At 32.6% G+C, this 20653-nt stretch overlaps 1 protein-coding gene and 1 long non-coding RNA gene across 2 annotated transcripts; both read left to right on the plus strand.

Moving 5' to 3' along the window:
* The first annotated feature begins 2409 nt into the window (after positions 1 to 2409).
* LOC130636501 (U8-theraphotoxin-Hhn1c 3-like) lies at positions 2410 to 4523 on the plus strand. Its single transcript, XM_057446242.1, has 3 exons — positions 2410 to 2577; positions 3772 to 3879; positions 4376 to 4523. The coding sequence occupies exons 1-3, from the start codon at positions 2506 to 2508 to the stop codon at positions 4487 to 4489; spliced, it is 294 nt and encodes a 97-aa protein (XP_057302225.1). The 5' UTR covers positions 2410 to 2505; the 3' UTR covers positions 4490 to 4523.
* Positions 4524 to 7543: 3020 nt separating this feature from the next.
* LOC130636502 (uncharacterized) lies at positions 7544 to 14445 on the plus strand. Its single transcript, XR_008982269.1, has 2 exons — positions 7544 to 9331; positions 13774 to 14445. It is a non-coding gene; the product is annotated as an uncharacterized LOC130636502 (long non-coding RNA).
* Positions 14446 to 20653: the final 6208 nt, after the last annotated feature.

The raw sequence follows: 20653 nt of genomic DNA on the forward strand, positions 1-20653 counted from the left end.
ACAAGGAAGTCCCTTTAACATAATCGTAGGTACTGAAAGCTTCTTTTTGGGAGACACTAAAAATACATGAGTTCAGTTTCTGCTAACCATTGTTTAAATAAATCTTTCTTTTGTTACAACGCTCTTATTGAGAATTAAAGATTAAGAAGGCTCTGACCATGAAGAAAAGTGATTATTTTTTTTGTTAAATATTTTGAAAGAAAAAGTTTAATATATATATATATATATACAATTCCTTCACATATGTATGTTTTAAGTAGGGTTACTGGCAATAAAACACAAATTTCATGCCATGAGAATTATTATTAGCTATATATATACTTCAGAAAATGAGAAATATTCATCATGCCCATGGTCAAAGCCTTATTAAATTCACTCCGTTTACTTCCTGTTTTTAATACAGAAAATAAGCGATCAACTTAAACTGTGAAGAGGTGTATTGAGTGACGAAACAAATTAGAGAAGTTTGGACTTAAACAGAGGTTACTATATAGTTCTCAAAAGAAAACAAAAAATGACGTCAAAGTTGTTTTGAAGCTTCAATGATATTGGTGGATCAATTTTTTTATTTTTGTCCTGACTTCCTAAAAAAAGGTTATTAGTTGTCCTGACTTCCTAAAAAGGTTATTAGTTTTGCAGCTAAAGCTAGCTCGTTTATAGGTAGTTTTAGATAGATTAAATATTTAGTTTTTTGTTGTGTTTCAAGCTTAGCTACCTTGGCTAGATCATCAGCAGACGAACAAGTTGGAAAACTACTACACAATTTGTTATCTGCTAAAAAATGTAGCTAAAGACAATTGCAAACCAAGTATTATTTCAAGCATTTATCAAGCTAGCTACTTACACATAAACACAATCAAACGAGATTTTCTTCATTTGGCTTTTTCTCCGAAAGCAAAACACTGGAAGATATAAATACGGGGGTACAAAAAAAATAATGAACCCCTGTTTAAAAAGATGTTAACACTTTCATCTATTTGAACATGTGGAATTAGCTAGAAATCAATTTTTAAAATTTCTTTCTTTATATTAAAAAATATTTAAACAGACAAAAAATATTTTTTTATAAATATATATATATGGAATGACACCCGAATTAAAATTTGTTGTGCCAACATAAAAGATGGTAGCACAGCAGAGTGCAAAAACGCATATATATTTTGCCGGGCGTTAAAAAGTGGAAAACAGCCTCACGGATCCCCACATTCTCGACCCCAGAGCTCTTTAATCAGTTCTGGGGACGAGAAAGAGATCTACATACTTGTTTTCTTATAAAAAACAATTTATAAGAAACTGAATAGCCTCCTTAAAGAAATTAAGAAACTTTTACTAGTTTATAAAAATATAAAAGTAAGTGCAAAACTATAAAAAACGTTTTCCATATATGCCTCTCATCAATCACCATAAAAGCAATTACACTTTACAGGTTAGACGAACCGTGTCGAGACGTATCAATAGCGCAGCGCCGTGTGAAAGGCAAAAAGCCATGGTGACAAGGTTGAGGAAAGACACTAATTTAAATGATAAATAAAATGGTATTAATATTTAATCATTCTTAGTATGTATCTATGTTGATGGAAGTCTCTTTGTTGTGTCAATTTTTTCTTAGACGCCATCAAGGAACTTGGCGAAGAAACTTTTTCTAGTTAAATGACCTCGGAATTTAATTGTTGACCTGGTTTCTTACAAAAAATATCTATTATATGGCATTTTTATCTTTTCATCTCACCATGAAGATGATTCTAAGCAACTATTTAATCTAAGCAATTGATCATTCTACGAAGTCATAAATTCGATCATTTGTTGATGTCAAATATCTCCAAGAACACCTGTTTAAAAAATAGACACAAATTTCAGCTGAATAATTATTTGCACAACGTGGGTACGCCTTCTTTACAATGACAGCTCAATACCTCAATTTCTATCCGGGGGTGACAAAAAATCAATTTTATTTTGTAATGTCATCTCATAAAAAAAAGACAACTGGCGCTGGGAACGAGGTTGGATCATCTTATGACTATTCTGCCTAAAGTGTTTCCCGTTAACAACTTGAAAGTTTAAATTTTTTTGTTACGAAGGATTTTAAGTCTTGTATGCACTGCTTTTCATAAAAATTACTTAAACAAGAATGTCATTCGAGATGGAATATTTTCGTGATTTACCAAAGACTAATTTTTAGGAATAAGAACTATGTGGGTTTTTTCGCAAACATTAATTTTCATGAACAAGAACAATACACCAGGGTGTTTTTTGTACCTATGTTATTAATTAATTGAAACAGTTGTAACTAACTGTAAATAGAAGAAGAACAGCATCAACCTCGGTCCCAGTCCCTCGAACAATGATAGTGCATTGGGGTCGAGTTCAAGAATCTTCCCCTCCCGAACGGAAGAAAAAGAGAGAATCAACAAACACGGGTGAAGTAAACAATACCGTAGTTATAATAGAAGCGTTGATGAAAGTTTTTACTATCTTTCGTCACTTGGTGCACATTAAACAGCAATTATGAAGCTTGCTCTTGTTCTTATCGCTCTTTTCATCGGTTTGTTAGAAGCACATACTTTACAAAAACGTGGTGTAAGTTTATTATCTTTATCTCATTTAAATTAATACAGAGATGTTTTGTTTCCGTTTATCACTCGGTACCTACTCGCATGTTTACCTACCGGTCAGAATATGTTGCGACAAGGTAGTTAATTTTGAAGTAACTACTATTACTGTATTGGATTTGCACACTTCGTACTTTTTAAACGCCGCGGTGATATGTTTAAACCTCAATCGCGCCTCCAGGGCTTCTTTTTTTTGCTTCCTGATAAAAAAATGACTCCATCATGGGGGATTCCTCTGTCGTGCGGAAGTGCTAATTCTTTTCACATTTTCCTGACAAATACAAAAAACAACTATTTTTTTGGTGAATTTTGGTATTTCGCGCTGGCTGAAATCCGCGTCATGAACAATCAACAAGTGCGAGTAGTGCACGTGAATTTTACAACGAGAACGTCGGCGTGAGATTATTGCACGAGAAACGATTACTTTTATTGTAATCGCCCCTTAGTCCAGGAAAAACCACCGTACTCTATAATAGTCGAAGTAATGGTTCTTATTCTATTTTCGGTTGGGAAAAACTTTAAAATTGCTACTCAATGACAACGTAACCAATTACTAACATAATTCCTTATTTCACAATGTTTAGACAGAATAATAAATATTGAACTATCGTTGATTGTTGCGTCATTCTTTGTCTTCAAGGTTTATTTTGGGAGACTGTTTTATTGATTAGGTTGCTTCTTGCTTTCGTTGAGGTCGACATAATATGTAAAATAAAGAAAACAATTGTTAAGTACGTCTTTTTTATAAAGTTAACGATAACAGCTTGTTGCAAGAAAGAAAAAATAGTATGGAACTGTTGAATATATATTAGACGCGCTTCTAACAACACATGCGCATAATTTACGCACTGGTGCAGAATTTGAAATAAAACTTTGTTTCCCGAAATTTTCAAAATCGGGAAACATCGTAAGATGCGAATAGCAAATTTAAAACGCTCTACGCTTGGCATACGCGAGTGTAAACATAACAATTTTTACCCTTTTGTAAATATTACAAAAACGTTGCCTCTGCCACAATTATGTCATCCAAAATTGTATTCACAAAAGATTTTAAGATTTTCTACATTATCTCTAGGTAGCAAGACCACACCTAATATAACTTTTCGCCATATATAAAATGCATGATTTTACTTCAAATCTTTTAATTTACTTATTTATTTAGTTATGTTGGTCGAACAGTGACTGTGGACCAAATGAATGCTGTAGCGGGCTCGGTGGACTTCGCGCTTGTATGAGTTACGTTGGCGAGAATGGCTTGTGCAGAATCAGAGTGAGTGAAATAATGTACAAAGAACATACGGAATAGGAATCTTCCTTTTTGATTCCTTTGTTTATAATTTTTTACCATGCAAGAGGATGAAGACACGACTTTATAATTCTTTTCAAAATAAGCTCAACTTTGAAATGATATTTAGAAACTTCGGCCTTTTGGTGCATAAATTTTAAATTCTCAATAGTATTCGACTATCAGTGTCCTTCGATACTAAACCAGACTGCACAAATAAAATCTTAATTTATACGACACTAAAACTCCCCCCCCCCCCCCCCCCGTCTCCTTAAAAAAATTGTGAGTGTATGCTAGGGCCTTGAGGTCTGATGGAACATTTAGTTTAAATTACCCCCTAGAAATAAATTTAGACTTGAATAATATTTACATTCTAAAGCCAAATCTTCACATAACTACAGTTCTTTTCCCAGCCTCTCTATTCAACCCTAAGAACCACTGCGACCAGTTTCTTTTTACCAAATTATTTTCTCATGTTTAGACAAGACTGAGTTGTGGTTGTGAACCTGGTTTGACGTGTGTTAAGACAGAAAGTATCCTCGGTGTTGACGTCAAAAGATGTAAAGACCTCACCCCAGGAAGTGGATATTTCTAAATAAAAATTTTAAAAAAAATTATGCGTCATGGAACTATTTGTTGTTTGTTTTTTTGTTTTTCTTTGACAAAACAGCGTGTAGCATTTCTACAGCTACTACGACAAAGAGTTAATTATTTTCTTTTCGTGTTTGGCAAACTTCCTTATTCGTTTTGTGATGGCGAAAAAAAAGTTTAAAATTAGCGCTTCACGCTATTTTTTGTTCGGACTGAGCTATTCTCTTTAAATTCAAAAAAGGTAACAGAGAGCATTCTTAAAAAGACTTTATTCCTTCAAATATTTTATCTATTAGGTGTAGACATCGAACGGTCTGCACTAGGAGATATTACGTTTGTAGTTAATACAGTCAAGCCGAGCAAGCTTACTAAAAATACTAGAACGATTTGAGCTACCAATGCGAAATCTTGCTAAATATTTTTGCATATATTTTCATAGAATCTGCATTATGTACTTTTTAAATCTTCCTGATTTTAATATGGTGTAAAATAAATGAGAAAGATCCTGGACACTAATTCTTGAACTTTTTTGAGAATGGCTCAGAAACTGAGATAAAAAATAAATAAGTAAATAATACGAAGTTTTAAAATGTCCTTTGCGTTTCCTTACGGCCTTTTCTTCCTCCTTTCTGACTGTAACCATGTTATTTCACCGGTAGAGATACGTGTACAATTCTTAGTCAGGGAAAAATTAAACGATCTCAAACGATTTTTCTGTGGTCAGAACACGGACCACACTTTTTAATTGGTCACGTAGTCAATCTTCTGTTTTAAGCGTGATTGGTCTCACTCACCCAAACAAACTTAATTAATTCTTAAATTATTTAAGAGTGTAAGATGTGACCGCGCAGACTTTGTGCTCATAAGTTAATTTAACACTTAGAAGTACAAGGGAAAAGAAGGCAGCTTATAACTTTAAAAATATTACCATCTGTTCAGTCATTCATTGACATTAAATAATATAGATATGTTCATGTCATGAATAAGCGAGTTTATTCTAGGCTACGTTTCGACAGCTACAGCTATAATATAGCTACAGTCGTCGATGACACCTGTAGCTATATCATAGCTATGTTTACCTATATATTTAAAAGATTGTTTTAGGGGGAATTAGACAGGTCAGCATTTTGAAAAAAGAACTGATTGGGCAAGGCACTAAATTGAAGAAAGCGCGCTCTCACTATAATTTAAAAGTTGTTTTATCTCACTGTATTTTAAAAGTTGTTTCATCTCACAATATTTGAAAAGTTGTTTCATCTCACTATATTTGAAAAGTTGTTTCATCTCACTATATTTTAAAAGTTGTTTCATCTCACTGTATTTTAAAAGTTGTTTCATCTCACTATATTTTAAGAGTTGTTTCATCTCACTATATTTTAAAAGTTGTTTCATCTCACAATAATTTAAAAGTTGTTTCATCTCACCGTATTTTAAAAGTTGTTTCATCTCACTATATTTTAAAAGTTGTTTCATCTCACTATATTTTAAAAGTTGTTTCATCTCACTGTATTTTAAAAGTTGTTTCATCTCACTGTATTTGAAAAGTTGTTTCATCTCACTATATTTGAAAAGTTGTTTCATCTCACTATATTTTAAAAGTTGTTTCATCTCACTATATTTTAAGAGTTGTTTCATCTCACTATATTTTAAAAGTTGTTTCATCTCACAATAATTTAAAAGTTGTTTCATCTCACCGTATTTTAAAAGTTGTTTCATCTCACTATATTTTAAAAGTTGTTTCATCTCACTATATTTTAAAAGTTGTTTCATCTCACTGTATTTTAAAAGTTGTTTCATCTCACTGTATTTGAAAAGTTGTTTCATCTCACTATATTTGAAAAGTTGTTTCATCTCACTATATTTTAAAAGTTGTTTCATCTCACTGTATTTTAAAAGTTGTTTCATCTCACTATATTTTAAGAGTTGTTTCATCTCACTATATTTTAAAAGTTGTTTCATCTCACTATATTTTAAAGTTGTTTCATCTCACTGTATTTTAAAAGTTGTTTCATCTCACTATATTTTAAGAGTTGTTTCATCTCACTATATTTTAAAAGTTGTTTCATCTCACAATAATTTAAAAGTTGTTTCATCTCACCGTATTTTAAAAGTTGTTTCATCTCACTATATTTTAAAAGTTGTTTCATCTCACCGTATTTTAAAAGTTGTTTCATCTCACTATATTTTGAAAGTTGTTTCATCTCACTATATTTTAAAAGTTGTTTCATCTCACAATATTTGAAAAGTTGTTTCATCTCACAATATTTGAAAAGTTGTTTCATCTCACTATAATTTAAAAGTTGTTTCATCTCACTATATTTGAAAAGTTGTTTCATCTCACTTTATTTTGAAAGTTGTTTCATCTCACTATATTTTAAAAGTTGTTTCATCTCACTATATTTTAAAAGTTGTTTCATCTCACTGTATTTTAAAAGTTGTTTCATCTCACTGTATTTGAAAAGTTGTTTCATCTCACTATATTTGAAAAGTTGTTTCATCTCACTATATTTTAAAAGTTGTTTCATCTCACAATAGTTTAAAAGTTGTTTCATCTCACTATATTTTGAAAGTTGTTTTATCTCACTATATTTGAAAACTTACTCCCTCTCACAGTTCTTGTAGATATATGTCTTATTACTAATGCTAAAATATTAATGATTGCTCAAATAAACTTTGTCACTCTTCTATGAAGCTTTCGCAAATATATCTTTACTTTACTCATGTTTGAATAGTGGATTTTCAGCAAATCTTTCTCCAATGTCAAGGTAATCTCACATTAACTTATTTGGAACAGAAAAGAAGTAAGTTAAGTATCTATTGAATGACAACAATTAAAGTGCTGGACAACGAAATCGTATGTGGTTACTTTGATGTTTGACTCAATCTAAGTCGTCAAATAAGCCGTGATCTGTTTATAATTGCTAGCCCATGGTGATTATTAATTTTATCATGTTTGGGTACCACCTGGTTGATTATTGCCAATTAGTTGACTGTTGTCATGACAATATGATTAGGTTATTTTTAACCTCCAAAATAAGGAAAAATTATAGTTGCGGTTCCACTTGAGTTAGATGCACTTTTTATGATTGAGCAAAATCTTTGTAGGATATAAAACATATTGCGAAATGACGTATTGTTTTGATGTCGAGAGAAAATATTATGCGCATACAATTACACAGACAAAAATATAAACAGCATATAACTGCAATCAAAGAATTCAATTCAATAGAAATGATTAGCTCAGATTGTTTCGTAGATATAGCTGGAGCACCGAATAAACAGGAAGATGGTGGAAGAAACCAGGGATTGGCAGATGTATTGAAAATTTGGTGGGATTGGACTTATAAAGGGGAGAAAACCTAGATATTCCGAGAAAGGCTTTGTGGTGGTATTAATTAATTTTATCCTTACACATACTTCCATAGGAAAGAGACAACGGTGATTTTTCAGTTTTCTTTATGTTTGAAAAAAAGGCTTTCGTCCCCGACATGAACGTGATATCTCCTTAGCGGTATGGAAATAAATGGACGATGGGGTTTGTATGTAGGATTGATTCAATTTTTGTCACGCAAGTCAATCATTCGAGAGTTCGTTTCGTTGCTTGAAGAAGATTGACAAAAATACCACAAACTAACTCATACCAATCAATAATTCAACCACACATCTAATCATTAAATGTTCTCAATGAAAGTGTAGCATCTTTATTACTGGACAGAGTAGTCAATATAGTCAGTTGGGAAAATGACCAAAAGACTAAAATAAAGCCAGTGTTTCAATCTAAAAACACGATACGTAGTATACTTTCTAGACAATCAATGTAACTTAAGATGTCTAGAGAATCAAATTAAGCCTATGAAATCCCGTAAAAATATTGCGGTGTTTATGTCGGTGAAACAATGCAATAAGTCAAACAACAGGTGCACATGCGCGAAAGGGCCGTACGGAATGCACTAAAGGTCTTCAAAAATCTGTTTTTAGAAATAAAATATTATTACACAGGATATTCAGTAAACGATTTTAACATTCCAAAAACATTACTAGTGACCATTGGATACTCACTATCTTATCGTAGACCATTGTTATAGAACACAATGTTAGAAGAAGCCAAAAAAATCTATTTGCTTGTTGACGCATTTTAAGAAAACCACAAAATATTTCTTGTTGATCAATGATCTAGATTATTTGCGATATTTTTAGTATTACAATCTTGTAATTTTTTAAAACTGTATAGGAATTGTAAATACTTTTTCTTTACATTATTCTCACCTCTCTCTTTAATTCATCTAACTATAATTGGGGCTTGATGATAAGACAAAATATGTATTCTACTTGCTCCACTCATTACTTGATTGTAAAACCGAAAAATATATGTAAATTTTTTTATTCTGACGAAATAGATCCATACATACAAACGAATGCAGACAATAATAAGATAACGAACCATAACTAATTAATTAAACAATAACGACGGATTAATTTCAACGTTCACATTGGAAAAAGGAAAAAGCTTATTCGCCAATTTTTTTCTCGACATTACAGTTTTTCCCTCTAGCACAACTTTATTGACGCAAACAAAGTTAACCCAGGGTAAAAATAAATGAGCCCTGGGACAAGAATTGTTAAATTAAAAAATTAAAAAAAAAACACACGCTGTGAGAAATTATAATACAAATTACCCTTATCTCTTGAAACAATTATAATTAATTACACCCTTCTGCACGGGGCTTTGTGCAGTGCATTGCTACATACCCCCCGCATAACAAGATTGTTGAGCTGAGATGGAGCACACAAAAGTTTATTACAATCTGAGTTTTTGATTCAAAAGCAAGAGTTGGTTGAATAGAAAGTATGTAAAGTTTTCTTAGTTAGTTTGTCTTACATATTCTATATTTATTTATTCATATATTCTATTTTTATTTAACTTTTGATTATGGTTTACTTTGTGGTTTAATTTGTTTTAATAACGACAAAAGTACATAGTATAGAAATTGCTTTTCGCGATATTATAATTTCAAGAAGATAATATTTCGAGTTGGATATCTAGTTGGGGAAAATACCCTTCACTTTTGTGCATGATTATTTTTCCCATTAAATAGAGTCGTCGTCTAACTATTTTTGCGATATTTTAAAGTCGTCTCACGCAAAATAGCTAATATTTATCGAATTTGTTGCGACAGGAATTCCCGCGGATTTTTTCACGGACTTAGAATCATTTCCTGTAGTAATGGCCTATTCTCGTCCCCAGAGCTCTTCAAGAATAAAACAGGTTTATCTCAAAGAGCTCTGGGATCGAGAATTGTATTAGGGAGTTAGAATGGGCGCGCAGCTCTATGTTAGACACCCACGGAAGTATTTCATTACTTGTTGTCTCAACGGGTAATCATTATTTTTTTCCCATACTTTAACTTTTTAAATAATCTGTGACACAAAAAATCCTGGTTTTTTCTTCATGTCGTATAATGCTTTTTAAAAATTCACTACGCAATGCATTATGGTACATTTAAAATAATGCATTGTGAAGTGTTTTTTTAGTTAGAATTGAAAGGGTGAAGGCACGTAGGTGTAGTTTTATTCAAATTTGCTGTTTCATAACAACAGGGATTTATGGTTCCAGGTCGACCGTTAAGTTACCATAGAATTGAGAAGCTTGTTTTTAATAACACGTAGAAACCCGAAAAGAAAATTAAACATAAAATGTCAACCAGTCAAAGTGATTTTAATCATACATCTGATATTTCGTTTACTGTTAGCTGGAGATAAGGGCACCATGAGAGAGTTTATAAAAAATACTATAATGGAATAAAACAAGTAAGTCCTGTTTAAACTCTGTAATTAAAATTGATCGGTGACTTGGGAAGACCATATTGACACTTCAATTTTCGATCTAACAAGTTTAATTGCCGGTGATTGCATTTGACTAATTAAATATTTGCAGTTTATTACTAGTTAAATTTTTAAAAGGGCTTTCCTAGGGTCATTAAGTTCTTACCAGTCATTATCGGTTTTATAAAAGTATTCCCTACGGAAATTATAATTATTGCTCTTTAGAAGCTTGCCGTAAGAAAAAGTTATTACTACCAGATGTTTCATTAATGGCCACATTAGTTTGAATAGAATTTAAAAACGGTTCGAGTCAGGCGTTTATTTTTTCTTCCTTCTATTCCCAGGGCTTCTTAGTGGCAATTGTTCTAGTGATAAGATTTATAGATTATACGTTACATTACTGACCAGAATTTGAAAACTTGATAAAGAATGTTACATAAAAACTTTCCTCACATCAGTACTGCGATGTAAAAGTAGTTTTTGCCCCTTTTTTTTAAAGAAAACGAATAGTAAAAGATCTATGATGATTTTAGAAACTTCTTTTGACGTAGTTAATTTACCAAAAAAAATTTTTGAAGCTTATTGCACTTTACCCCATTGATATCGCCCCATTTTTATCGCCCAATTGATATCGCCCCCATGATATTGCATTTTACTCCTATACACGGTGAAAATCCTAATATTTCATAAATGCACGATAACAAAAAACGTATCATGATAAAATTATGAAATTAGACTTTGCACGCTTTGGTAAAAAAAGTGTATTTTATTAGCCATCAATTCAGTAAGTGTAGCAGTTAAGATGATTAAAGCGATCTGTGTGAAGCTCTTGTTATAGTAATTAACGTGTAAGCATAAATTAATTCAAATTAGTGAACAAAAAGTACTAATAATTATATTGAACCTCTTCCCCGAACCAATGTTTCTGATACAATCTTCAAAATTATTGATAATTTTTTTAGCATCCACTTTTCCCGAAGCAATGTTACATTTGCACATTGAGTGAGTTAACACTTGGTACGAATTAATCCAGCCAACGGAAACAACATTAAAATTGAGAAAAGGGGCATTCTGTGAGCTGTTTCAGTGATCTTGACTCTGCTAGTGATCTTGACTCTGCTGTTTGCCTATTGACTATTCTCGTCAGATTTATGTCAAAGAGCTTATGGGTCGAGAATACGTATAGCATAAAATTTCTATCAGAATGTTTAGGTGAGTTGCAGCGTGACGTTATGTTTTGATTTTGCATTGAGAACAATGAAGATGCGCGCGCATATACACAAGCAAGAAATATAAACAACAGACTACAACGATTAAAGTTATAAGGTGAAAAATTAGTAAAGTCTGTTATTAAACAGAGACGATAATGTTGGAAAAACTAATTTTAGTGCATTTTCAGTCTAGTATTCCTAAAAATCTATAATAAATCAACGTAAATAGACTATGTGATCCTTCTTTTCTTGCCTGTCAGGATGCGCGCACATTTACAGAATTTTGCAAACATTCGCTTCTAAAAAGTCTGAATTTAGCTAGAGTCATAAAAGGACGTTAACATTGTTCAAAACTTCTACAACTTTTTAACAATGTACAGCCCTCCCCCAAATACTGAAAAAATTTTAATGCATAAACAAAACAACTCCCTTGACGATAGAAAATTACAAATTTAATACTCGCGCCAATAAACTCCAGATATTTCACGAGTTGTTACTGTCAAATAATTATTGAATTCTACAGATAAAAATCTGTTCCAAGTCAACTTCCTCTGGGATAAAGAAGATGACGTCACATATAATTATAGAATAATAAATTTAAGGAGATATCTATATGATTTATTGTTCTAGATCAGTCTAGCTAATTTATTCGTGTGCTTCCTTTCAAATTGTTTTTGCATCAATGAGCGTCAGTAGTGCATGGTATTGTTTTTAGTTCATTGTATCGCTAATTCGTCTAACAACATTAATATCAGGACATTAACTCGTGATGCATGTGTTATAAAAAGATTCTATTATATGGTTTTGTTCTTTGGATTCTCTGTAGTTCGTGGTTGGTATTTTGTTTTGACTGTTTACTGTTTTTAAACTTTTTCTTATTTAACTATTTTTATTTATTAATACTTTTCTGTCTAATATTGATCAGTTTTGTTGTTGTTTATTATTTTTCGTTGTCAGGTATTCTCAAAACTTTCTTTGAGATGAGGAAGTCCTGGAGACCAAACTGGTAAACATGGCACATTTTAGAAATTTTCGCATAAAAAATGTTTTCCCATGTTTTAATATGTATTCTAAAATTTGTTTTTTATAGTAGGCTGTATATAATATTTTAAAAAGGTCGATGGCGCGTGGATAATAATCCACAGGTTCGCGCATCCTTAAAATAATACAACTTTTGTTTCTGTAGCATGACGCTTCTTACAGACAGATATATAGAATACGATTATTATTAATATAGAGACCTGTGGATAACTCAACAGGTTTGCCCTTCCTTTTTATACAGCGTTTATTATGCTATGCTACTGCGGTACCATTTTACACAGAGACAGACAAAATAAGACTTTTTTCATAAAGGCTAGCCAGGAGACGCGGCATTAAAACGCCAAGTTAAGACAGAAGTAATCAAGCGTCGAGCGCTTAAGGGCAGGTAGACCATGTTGCATATCCAGGTTTTAACTGAAGTAATAACAAAAGGTTACAGGTTATTTTGTTATAGCAAAGAAAGTTTTTTGTTCTTGCTGAATAAGTTGCGTGAAAATTTAAAAGTCAACTGTGACACCAGTCAGATCTTAAAATTGGTATGTTGAATATTTCTACATGGCCAAAAAACGTAAAGCATGTTGTCATGGCTAGAACTTCAGACCTTACTCATCAAAGAAGTGAAATAAAAATTACCTAGTGTCTTTCAACGTAATAATTCTATTATATTTAGTATATAGTATAGTACAATAAAATATAATAAAATAAATCGAACCCTTGTTTTAAAGAGTTATTATGATGAATGAATGACTTGATATAGCAATTAATAATTTGTGAACGCCACGCTAAATAAATATCTTTAAAGGAAAAAACACATATCTTGAAGTTCTGTTACACATAATTTCTTCTCACGCATAATTTCTTGGCACCAACCTCGTTCCAGGGTTTTTACGATTCATATTGTGCAACGCAACCGTGTGTGCGAGAATTAGGAGGTTGTATGTAAATACATCTACAAAAAATTTCATGATTATTAAGGGATCCTGGAAATGAGGTTAAACGCTTTTTAATTCCACTGTTCGGAATATTTGTTTCACACACAGTCAAAAAATACAGAATATCTTTAGAAAATAGTAAAAAGAAAGAGCAAATTAACGCCCCCTCAAGGGCGGGGGCTTATCGTAATCTAAACAATTTGGAAAGTCGTAATGTTCTCACGAAAAAACATTTTGCGTCCCCACAATAATGTTATTATATTGTATATTTTTTGATTTAGAGCTTAAGAAAAAAAATTGACCAAGATTCAAATAACTTACCGAGATCCAGTAACTTCACAAAAATGGTTGCTACGCTAGCTGTGATTGCTATTGTAATATTGGGAGCGGCGGCGGCTGGTGTCATCTCACTTGATCTGTACTTGATATCCAAAGATGACGGTTACTTGAAAAAGAATGACGACCTGGACGACCAAACGCGCATTCTTTTGGCGAGATCATTCTCCCCTTATATATAAACAAACTGGAAATGGCGAAACAATAAGTTGAAAAAAAAATTTAAAGTAATTATCTTACTAAACATTTTTTATGTAGATTTTAGATTCACTTTGTATATTAGGCGATTTGCAGTGTCCATTACCTTCCTCTTTATAAAATCGAAGCGTTGTTATGCATTCTGTCGCGATTGTAGCACACGCTAATTTTATATACATTTTCGATAATCTGTCTATCGATACATAATTCCTAAGTTTGTTAAAAAAAATATTTTGAGACACAACCATTTTTTTTTATAACATCCGCTGTAAATATATTATACAATATTTTACGTCTGTTGTATTAAAAAATTTTAAGGCATGAAATGACTCGATTATTTGGAGACTCACTTGCCTTCATGCACCATTTTGTTTTGTAACTTAAAACAATTTTAAAAAAGTTTTTTTTTTCTTATCCTACCAGAATTAATTCTTACATTAATCGAGATATGATGACAACTGACAGTATAGAAAATTTGAATTTGGATATTCTCATAACAAAAGCGTTTAGTGATAACTGTGTTTTGTGGTTTTGTCTTAATTACAGGGTCGATGATTTTGGCGATTTGGAGATTAGTGTGCATTAAAATCAAATTAGATTAAGTCCTAAAGCAAGTCTATTTTCTTGATGAAATTAAGATACAGAAAAACAATTAAAACTGCTATGCCAATATATAAGAAACATCATCTTTGCAGCCAGGTTTTAAATCAAATATTGTCACCAACCTCATCCCAGGATTCTTTTTCTTTGTCTGATTGATAATCTAGGACAGGTTAATATTGCCATCATTTATTACAGACCGGGTGAAGTGGTGAGATAACAAACAACGACACAAAGATACTGAAAAAAATTCATAAAAACTACAATCTAAATTTGGGGGGCTGGTGTGTTTCACAATATATATTATGAGGAAATTACAGCTTAAATTAAAATTAGACTAATCTTTTATCTGTGTTTGAATGATTGACATTTGCAAGCAACAAAGTGAAAATTTAGAAAATACATGAAAGATGATTGCAGTCTACAGGCGCGTAGATCGATATGATTATATTAGGAAAAATAATAATGTATAAGTACGAGTTAGTGACTAGTGAATAAACCGTCTTTTGTATAGCGTCTTTCATATATCGCAGTTCGTGTTTATCGCTACTGTAGTACCATTTTGCGCAGTGATAGACAGACAGACGACGGCTATTATTATAGACTAGTCGTTGCCCGTGGAAAAATCCACAGGTTCGCCCGTCCTTTATATTTACCCGTCGCCACAAAGTGGATAAAAATATATCGCATTTGATATTCGTGTTTCCGTAACATCATTTTCTAACTTTGCGGGGGGTCCGCGCAGAGACAGACAGACGACGGCTATTATTATAGAGATACAGAAGTTCATCCTAGTGATAAATCCTGCCCTAATCACGCAGTACAATGGAATAACTATCTAATATCTTCCCTATGTCTTAATTTTGGTCAATTTCATTTATTTTTAACCAATTTTTTCTTGTATTTTAATTTTTTTAATCTTGGACAAATTTCCCGTCATTTTGCGATAATTAACTTGAAAGTATCAGGTATGGATCAATGTGCGAAGAGAGATTAACTGTACAAACATTTAGTTGAAATGAAAAAAAATAAGATAAATACAATAAGATCTATTAGCACTACGGTTCTCAATATGCAGCTGAAGATTACCACTGGTTTATTAGGTAAGACAGGGCCGTCAACACAGCAATAAACAAAGGGGACATATGTCATTGACGTAGGAAAACTCGCCACGGTTGGGACTGACCCATCTCGAAATTTAACCTACTATAAAACCCAAAGAAATACTCTTTCCCCTTTATTTATGTACCTTTGAAGTGTCTTTTGGTATGGGCTTTTTTAACCCTTGTAAGTATGAGGGGGATGGGGGGGCATAAAGTGCCCGCGGGCTGTAACTTTTGTTCAGTTTAGTTTTAAGTGACAACACTTGGCACAGAGAAGCATCAATATGTTGTGACTTAATTAGTGACAAAATATTTTGGTTGACATGTCATACCAGGAGGTGATGACGTCATAATGAGACAATGGTTGAAGAAAATATGTCTTTTTTGAAAATCCTATTTTTTTAATTTTTTTTTAAACTATTTACAGTACTAGTCATTAAAAAAGTAATATAAGAATGTAAGATATTATTGGGAACATTAACAGGTGGTATAAAGACAAAGGATTTCTCTAAGGAGAAAATGGAAATCGATCAGAATTTTAAATCTTCAAAATTTTCTTTTTGAAAAATCCATATTTGAGAAACTTAGTGTTAGTAAGTAGCTGTTATGGAATAAAACTGGGTATATCTATTAGCACTTATGTCAGTAGCTATTTAATCAAGACAATTTCGATTTACATATGACAAATGACCATGACGTTATCATATGACAAAAGAAATAGAGACTTAAGAAAATACAAGCATTCCGGTCTGCAAATTACACAGTATGCATGTCAATATTATATAATGATTTTTGTCACTATCGCATACATAATCACATTGTCATACGACTGGTTAGCTTAAGAGACATTATTTTTTAGCACGACAGCAAAAAAATTGATATGACTACCTGTCAATAAAGGACAAAGTGACATTGACAGGACAATTTTTGGAATTTTTTTATTTTATATTTTTCGAAAGTCCAATAAAAGGAAAATTCACTTAATTATTTTTCCCAGTATTTAAAAAGTTATTACACTTTGACAAAACCGCGGGCATTTTATAGACAAAAAAAATCCGAAAGTTTTTCCGTCCGAAAATTTACGTCTGTATCTACCCTCCTACAATCCTGGACAAAAATATTGAGACAAAGACCGTTTTTTCTTCATTTTTTAAATATGGACAAAATTTTCAAACAGTCAATGCCCTGCAGTTGGCAGGATTCAAAGTCACTGCTTTTGCACACACGTAGGCCAGGCAGACAGCATTGAAAAGTTGTAGTCACCATCTCTAGCATGCTTGCTCACCAAAATAATCCACGTCGGGGCCCAAGAAGGCCCCAAAATTCGTGAAAAATGGCCATGCTGGCGTCATCAACAAGTAGCACATTTTAGAAATTTGGACTTTACCAAATAACCTAAGTCCTCTCTGAACCTTGACAAGTTCATAATGTGTGAATTAATTACAAAATTAGTTGGGATGTGGAACTTCAAAATTAGCTGTCTTGAGTCAACATATTACGACCAGGATTGTAGCTTAAACATATCATATAGACATTTCCGATATGCTCAACCTGATTTTTAACAAGACTTTTGTGCAACTTTTGTATTATCTGCCTTTTCAATAAATAAAGAAAGTCTCTCGTAATACCATTTAGAAAATGTCATTGTTCCACGGCTTTTAAGGCAGATTAACTTTGAAATACGCTCCTATGCTGTTGTTTTAGTACTAAGTGCAGTATTGAGCGGTATCAGGATCTATTGTAGCAGTACGAAAAATCTTGTTGTTATTTATGGTAGCCTTATGGTAAAGCGTTTGCTTATAGTGCAGGAGGTCTTGGATTCAAATACCGACCGAGTAATGCCTGAGACTATAAAGAATGAATCTATCCCTTTTGCTTAGCGCTCAGCATGAAAATAGGATTGACATCTCAGGCGTTTGTCTAGTTGAGTGATTGCTGTACTTGCACGACTTTCGTAGCTCGGAGCTTTAAATGCACTAGGGCTTCCTTCGTAGGATTAATTAATTATTATAATTATTAATATTTTCAATAATAGTTGTGAACAGAATTCTTTTGTTAAAGGAGATAGAGAAACCTCTTTGTTTCACAATTTGTGGTCATATTCTGTGTTCAGTTAGTTTCCCAGTGACATCTATAACGAGAAACAACCTCGTGCCCAGGGGCTTTTTTCCTAAACTCTGGGGACAAGCATGCAACTAAAGATAGCGATAACTTATTTAACAACTTTATTGACCTAAAATTTTATAAAACCGAATTATTTTTTGCATTTCAGAAGTGTCCGCTAAGGCGAGGTGGGGTAATTCTCCGTCTCCTTTATTAAAGTCTCTATATCTAATTTTTGTTCCATATAGAAAATGAATCTTGAAAGATCACTCTGAATTTGCAAGTCCAGTCCAGTCCTGTCAATTCTTTTGGTTGTTGTTCTGAGCAATATGCTATCAATCGATATAAGTATTAAACACTTCCATAAAAAGCGTTGTTGGCGTAGGTTTTTTTATGTCGAGCACCACAAATATGGTGACTTCTACTCCAAATGATTCTAGTAAATGTGTGCACGAATCACAAAAGTTAATTTTGCTTTACTGGGCCTGAATATAAATACTAAAATAATGATATACCTTTTTCTACCCTAAATGAGTAAAAAAAGGGGGAACAACTCGACACCGCTTTTGAATTATTTTTTTTAAATTTTTCGGTCCTTTTTTTACGCCGGCCCTTATTACCCCGACCTTAATTCCGCCACCTTCAAAAAATTAACACTAGTTTAGGGCCAGTGTTAAAAGGGCAGAAAAGGTATAATGGGCATATTGTGCAACCGCACTATTCCAAATAGCCAAAGAATTACTGTGTTCCTAGAAAAATTCGCAACAACACGTAAAAAGTATTTAAAGTAAGCGACAAACTAACACCTTGAACCCCTCCAAGCTCACCACTTATAGAGAAAAAGTTAGTTTGGAAACGTTTTAATAAAGTTAATATACCACAGACAGGGCTAGGAGCACCATTTCAACACGTTTTTTAGAGGTTAAACACCAATATGTGAAGGAATTAGAAATTAGAAAAGAAACAACAGAAAGTTACACATTTTTGCATTTTTCCGTATGACACAAATAATTCTTTGTAAGAAAACCACCAAGAAACTGGACTGGGCTATCGAGTCAAACTAACACAAGGTAAAATTTGTCTAATAAAATGCTTTACTCGTGCCCATACTATGTTTTATAAAAGCCGTTAATGTGAAGGCTTTCTATCCTGCAGCGTTAGAAATTAAAATTGAATAAATTATCCAATAATGCTCCGATCCATTTGATCTCGTACCCGATCCATCCGATCTCGTACCCGTTTTTTTTTTTGTTTTGTTTTCTTTTACTTAAGGCTTAGCAAGTGGCCGGAAGTTTTTAAATTACCCAATTTAGGCATAATAAAATATCTTAGATTAATGATTTAACGCATAGCTTTAAACCTGTCTCGTGTAATCAAGTTAGTTAGTCTAGTTAACCAATCTTTATTTGAATATATCGAATTCAGTTTCTCTTAAACGGAAGCTTAGACAAGCAAAGTTATGTCAGAGCAAATCCCAAAAGTTCAAATTCACAGATGAAGACAAATTAATTTAGCAGAGAAAACCCCGAATTAAAATCAAGCTATGAGCACAAAGCCAGCGTGGTCACTATCCTCTATAATAGCATAAGAAAAATAATTATATTTGTTCGGGTGAGTTAGGCCATTTGCGCTCAAAACAAAAGTATTCCCGATAATAACCACGCCAGTAAACAACAACAGGAGTAACCAATAAAAACACAGTACGTATTCTGACTGCAAAAAATTCCTTTGTGACCCAGCGTAATCTCTTCCACCTTAACTTTTCTGATTTCCCGTTGTTAAAAAAAAATGATGATGGGTCTCCCGTGTAGTGTTGGTATATTTGTGATTCGGTTAGCTGCTGTTTCCCCCCTTGTAAACTACTAATTAAAGCTTGTCGTGAAGAGCATATGTTCTATTACCGAAATGTCTGTTAAATCTGAAAAAAAGTGTAGCTTGCCCTCATTTTTAAGTGAACGAAAGATCATACCAAAACACACCAAAAAAGTATTAGGGAAGATTAAAGGTGTGACAAACAAAAATCTATTTTAGGGGTAGCCACAAAATAGATATTAAACGAGAGAAGAAACAAAAACTGAAAAATGTATCACAATATAACGGATAAATGACTGTGTGTGTGTTTTATTATAATTATCTCCAGGTTTTGTTGCATATGTCAAACTTGGCAGTGTTTTCTTGATGTCAAAAAGCCAAAAGCCCCTGGGGACAAGGTTGTGTGTTTCATAGCTAAATATTCATGGCTAGGTATTTCAAAATAAGATTTTAGTTAAACTTAGATACAGTAAACAATAGCTAATTTGTAGCGCAAGCATTGCTCTTTGATCCGTCAAATCCATGGGGAGGGGCAAAATGTCTGGGAAAATTATGACGAAGGAGACAATATTTGTTAGCACTCTGGAGGAAAATTTAGATACAAAAATTTAAAATACGTTATCCTGTCATATATTTGAGAACCTGCGAAAAGTCTGAAACTGTGGAATATAAATTTGGAATAAGAAAATCTCTTACAAACAATTTAAATATTTGAAATTACTTGAGAAAAGCAGGAACTTTGAAAATGCTAATATTTAAAATAAGAGAAGATTTTTGTCTGACATCTGTTAGCCACCGAAACTCAGCGAGACAACAGACGTTACGTCACACCAATTTCTTTTAACTGTTCTGAAGATAACTAAAAAAAATGTCACCAAATGTGACCATTTTTCAACCCCTAAACGGTATTCTTCAAATGTTATTACAAAAAATAGCAAAAGGTTTCTTTTTTAAATCATTCTCTTAGAAAAACGTCTATAGAGGAAACTTGTTAGAACAGACACAATGG

The sequence above is a fragment of the Hydractinia symbiolongicarpus genome, chromosome 3, assembly GCF_029227915.1.
Source record: "Hydractinia symbiolongicarpus strain clone_291-10 chromosome 3, HSymV2.1, whole genome shotgun sequence".
Lineage (NCBI taxonomy): Eukaryota > Metazoa > Cnidaria > Hydrozoa > Anthoathecata > Hydractiniidae > Hydractinia > Hydractinia symbiolongicarpus.

Excerpts from the sequence above, each read along its gene's own strand:
- LOC130636501 (XM_057446242.1), top strand. The coding sequence starts at position 2,506 with ATGAAGCTTGCTCTTGTTCTTATCGCTCTTTTCATCGGTTTGTTAGAA. Across the intron at positions 2,578-3,771 it reads ATACTTTACAAAAACGTGGT|TTATGTTGGTCGAACAGTGA; the intron begins GTAAGTTTATTA and ends TTATTTATTTAG. Across the intron at positions 3,880-4,375 it reads ATGGCTTGTGCAGAATCAGA|ACAAGACTGAGTTGTGGTTG; the intron begins GTGAGTGAAATA and ends TCTCATGTTTAG.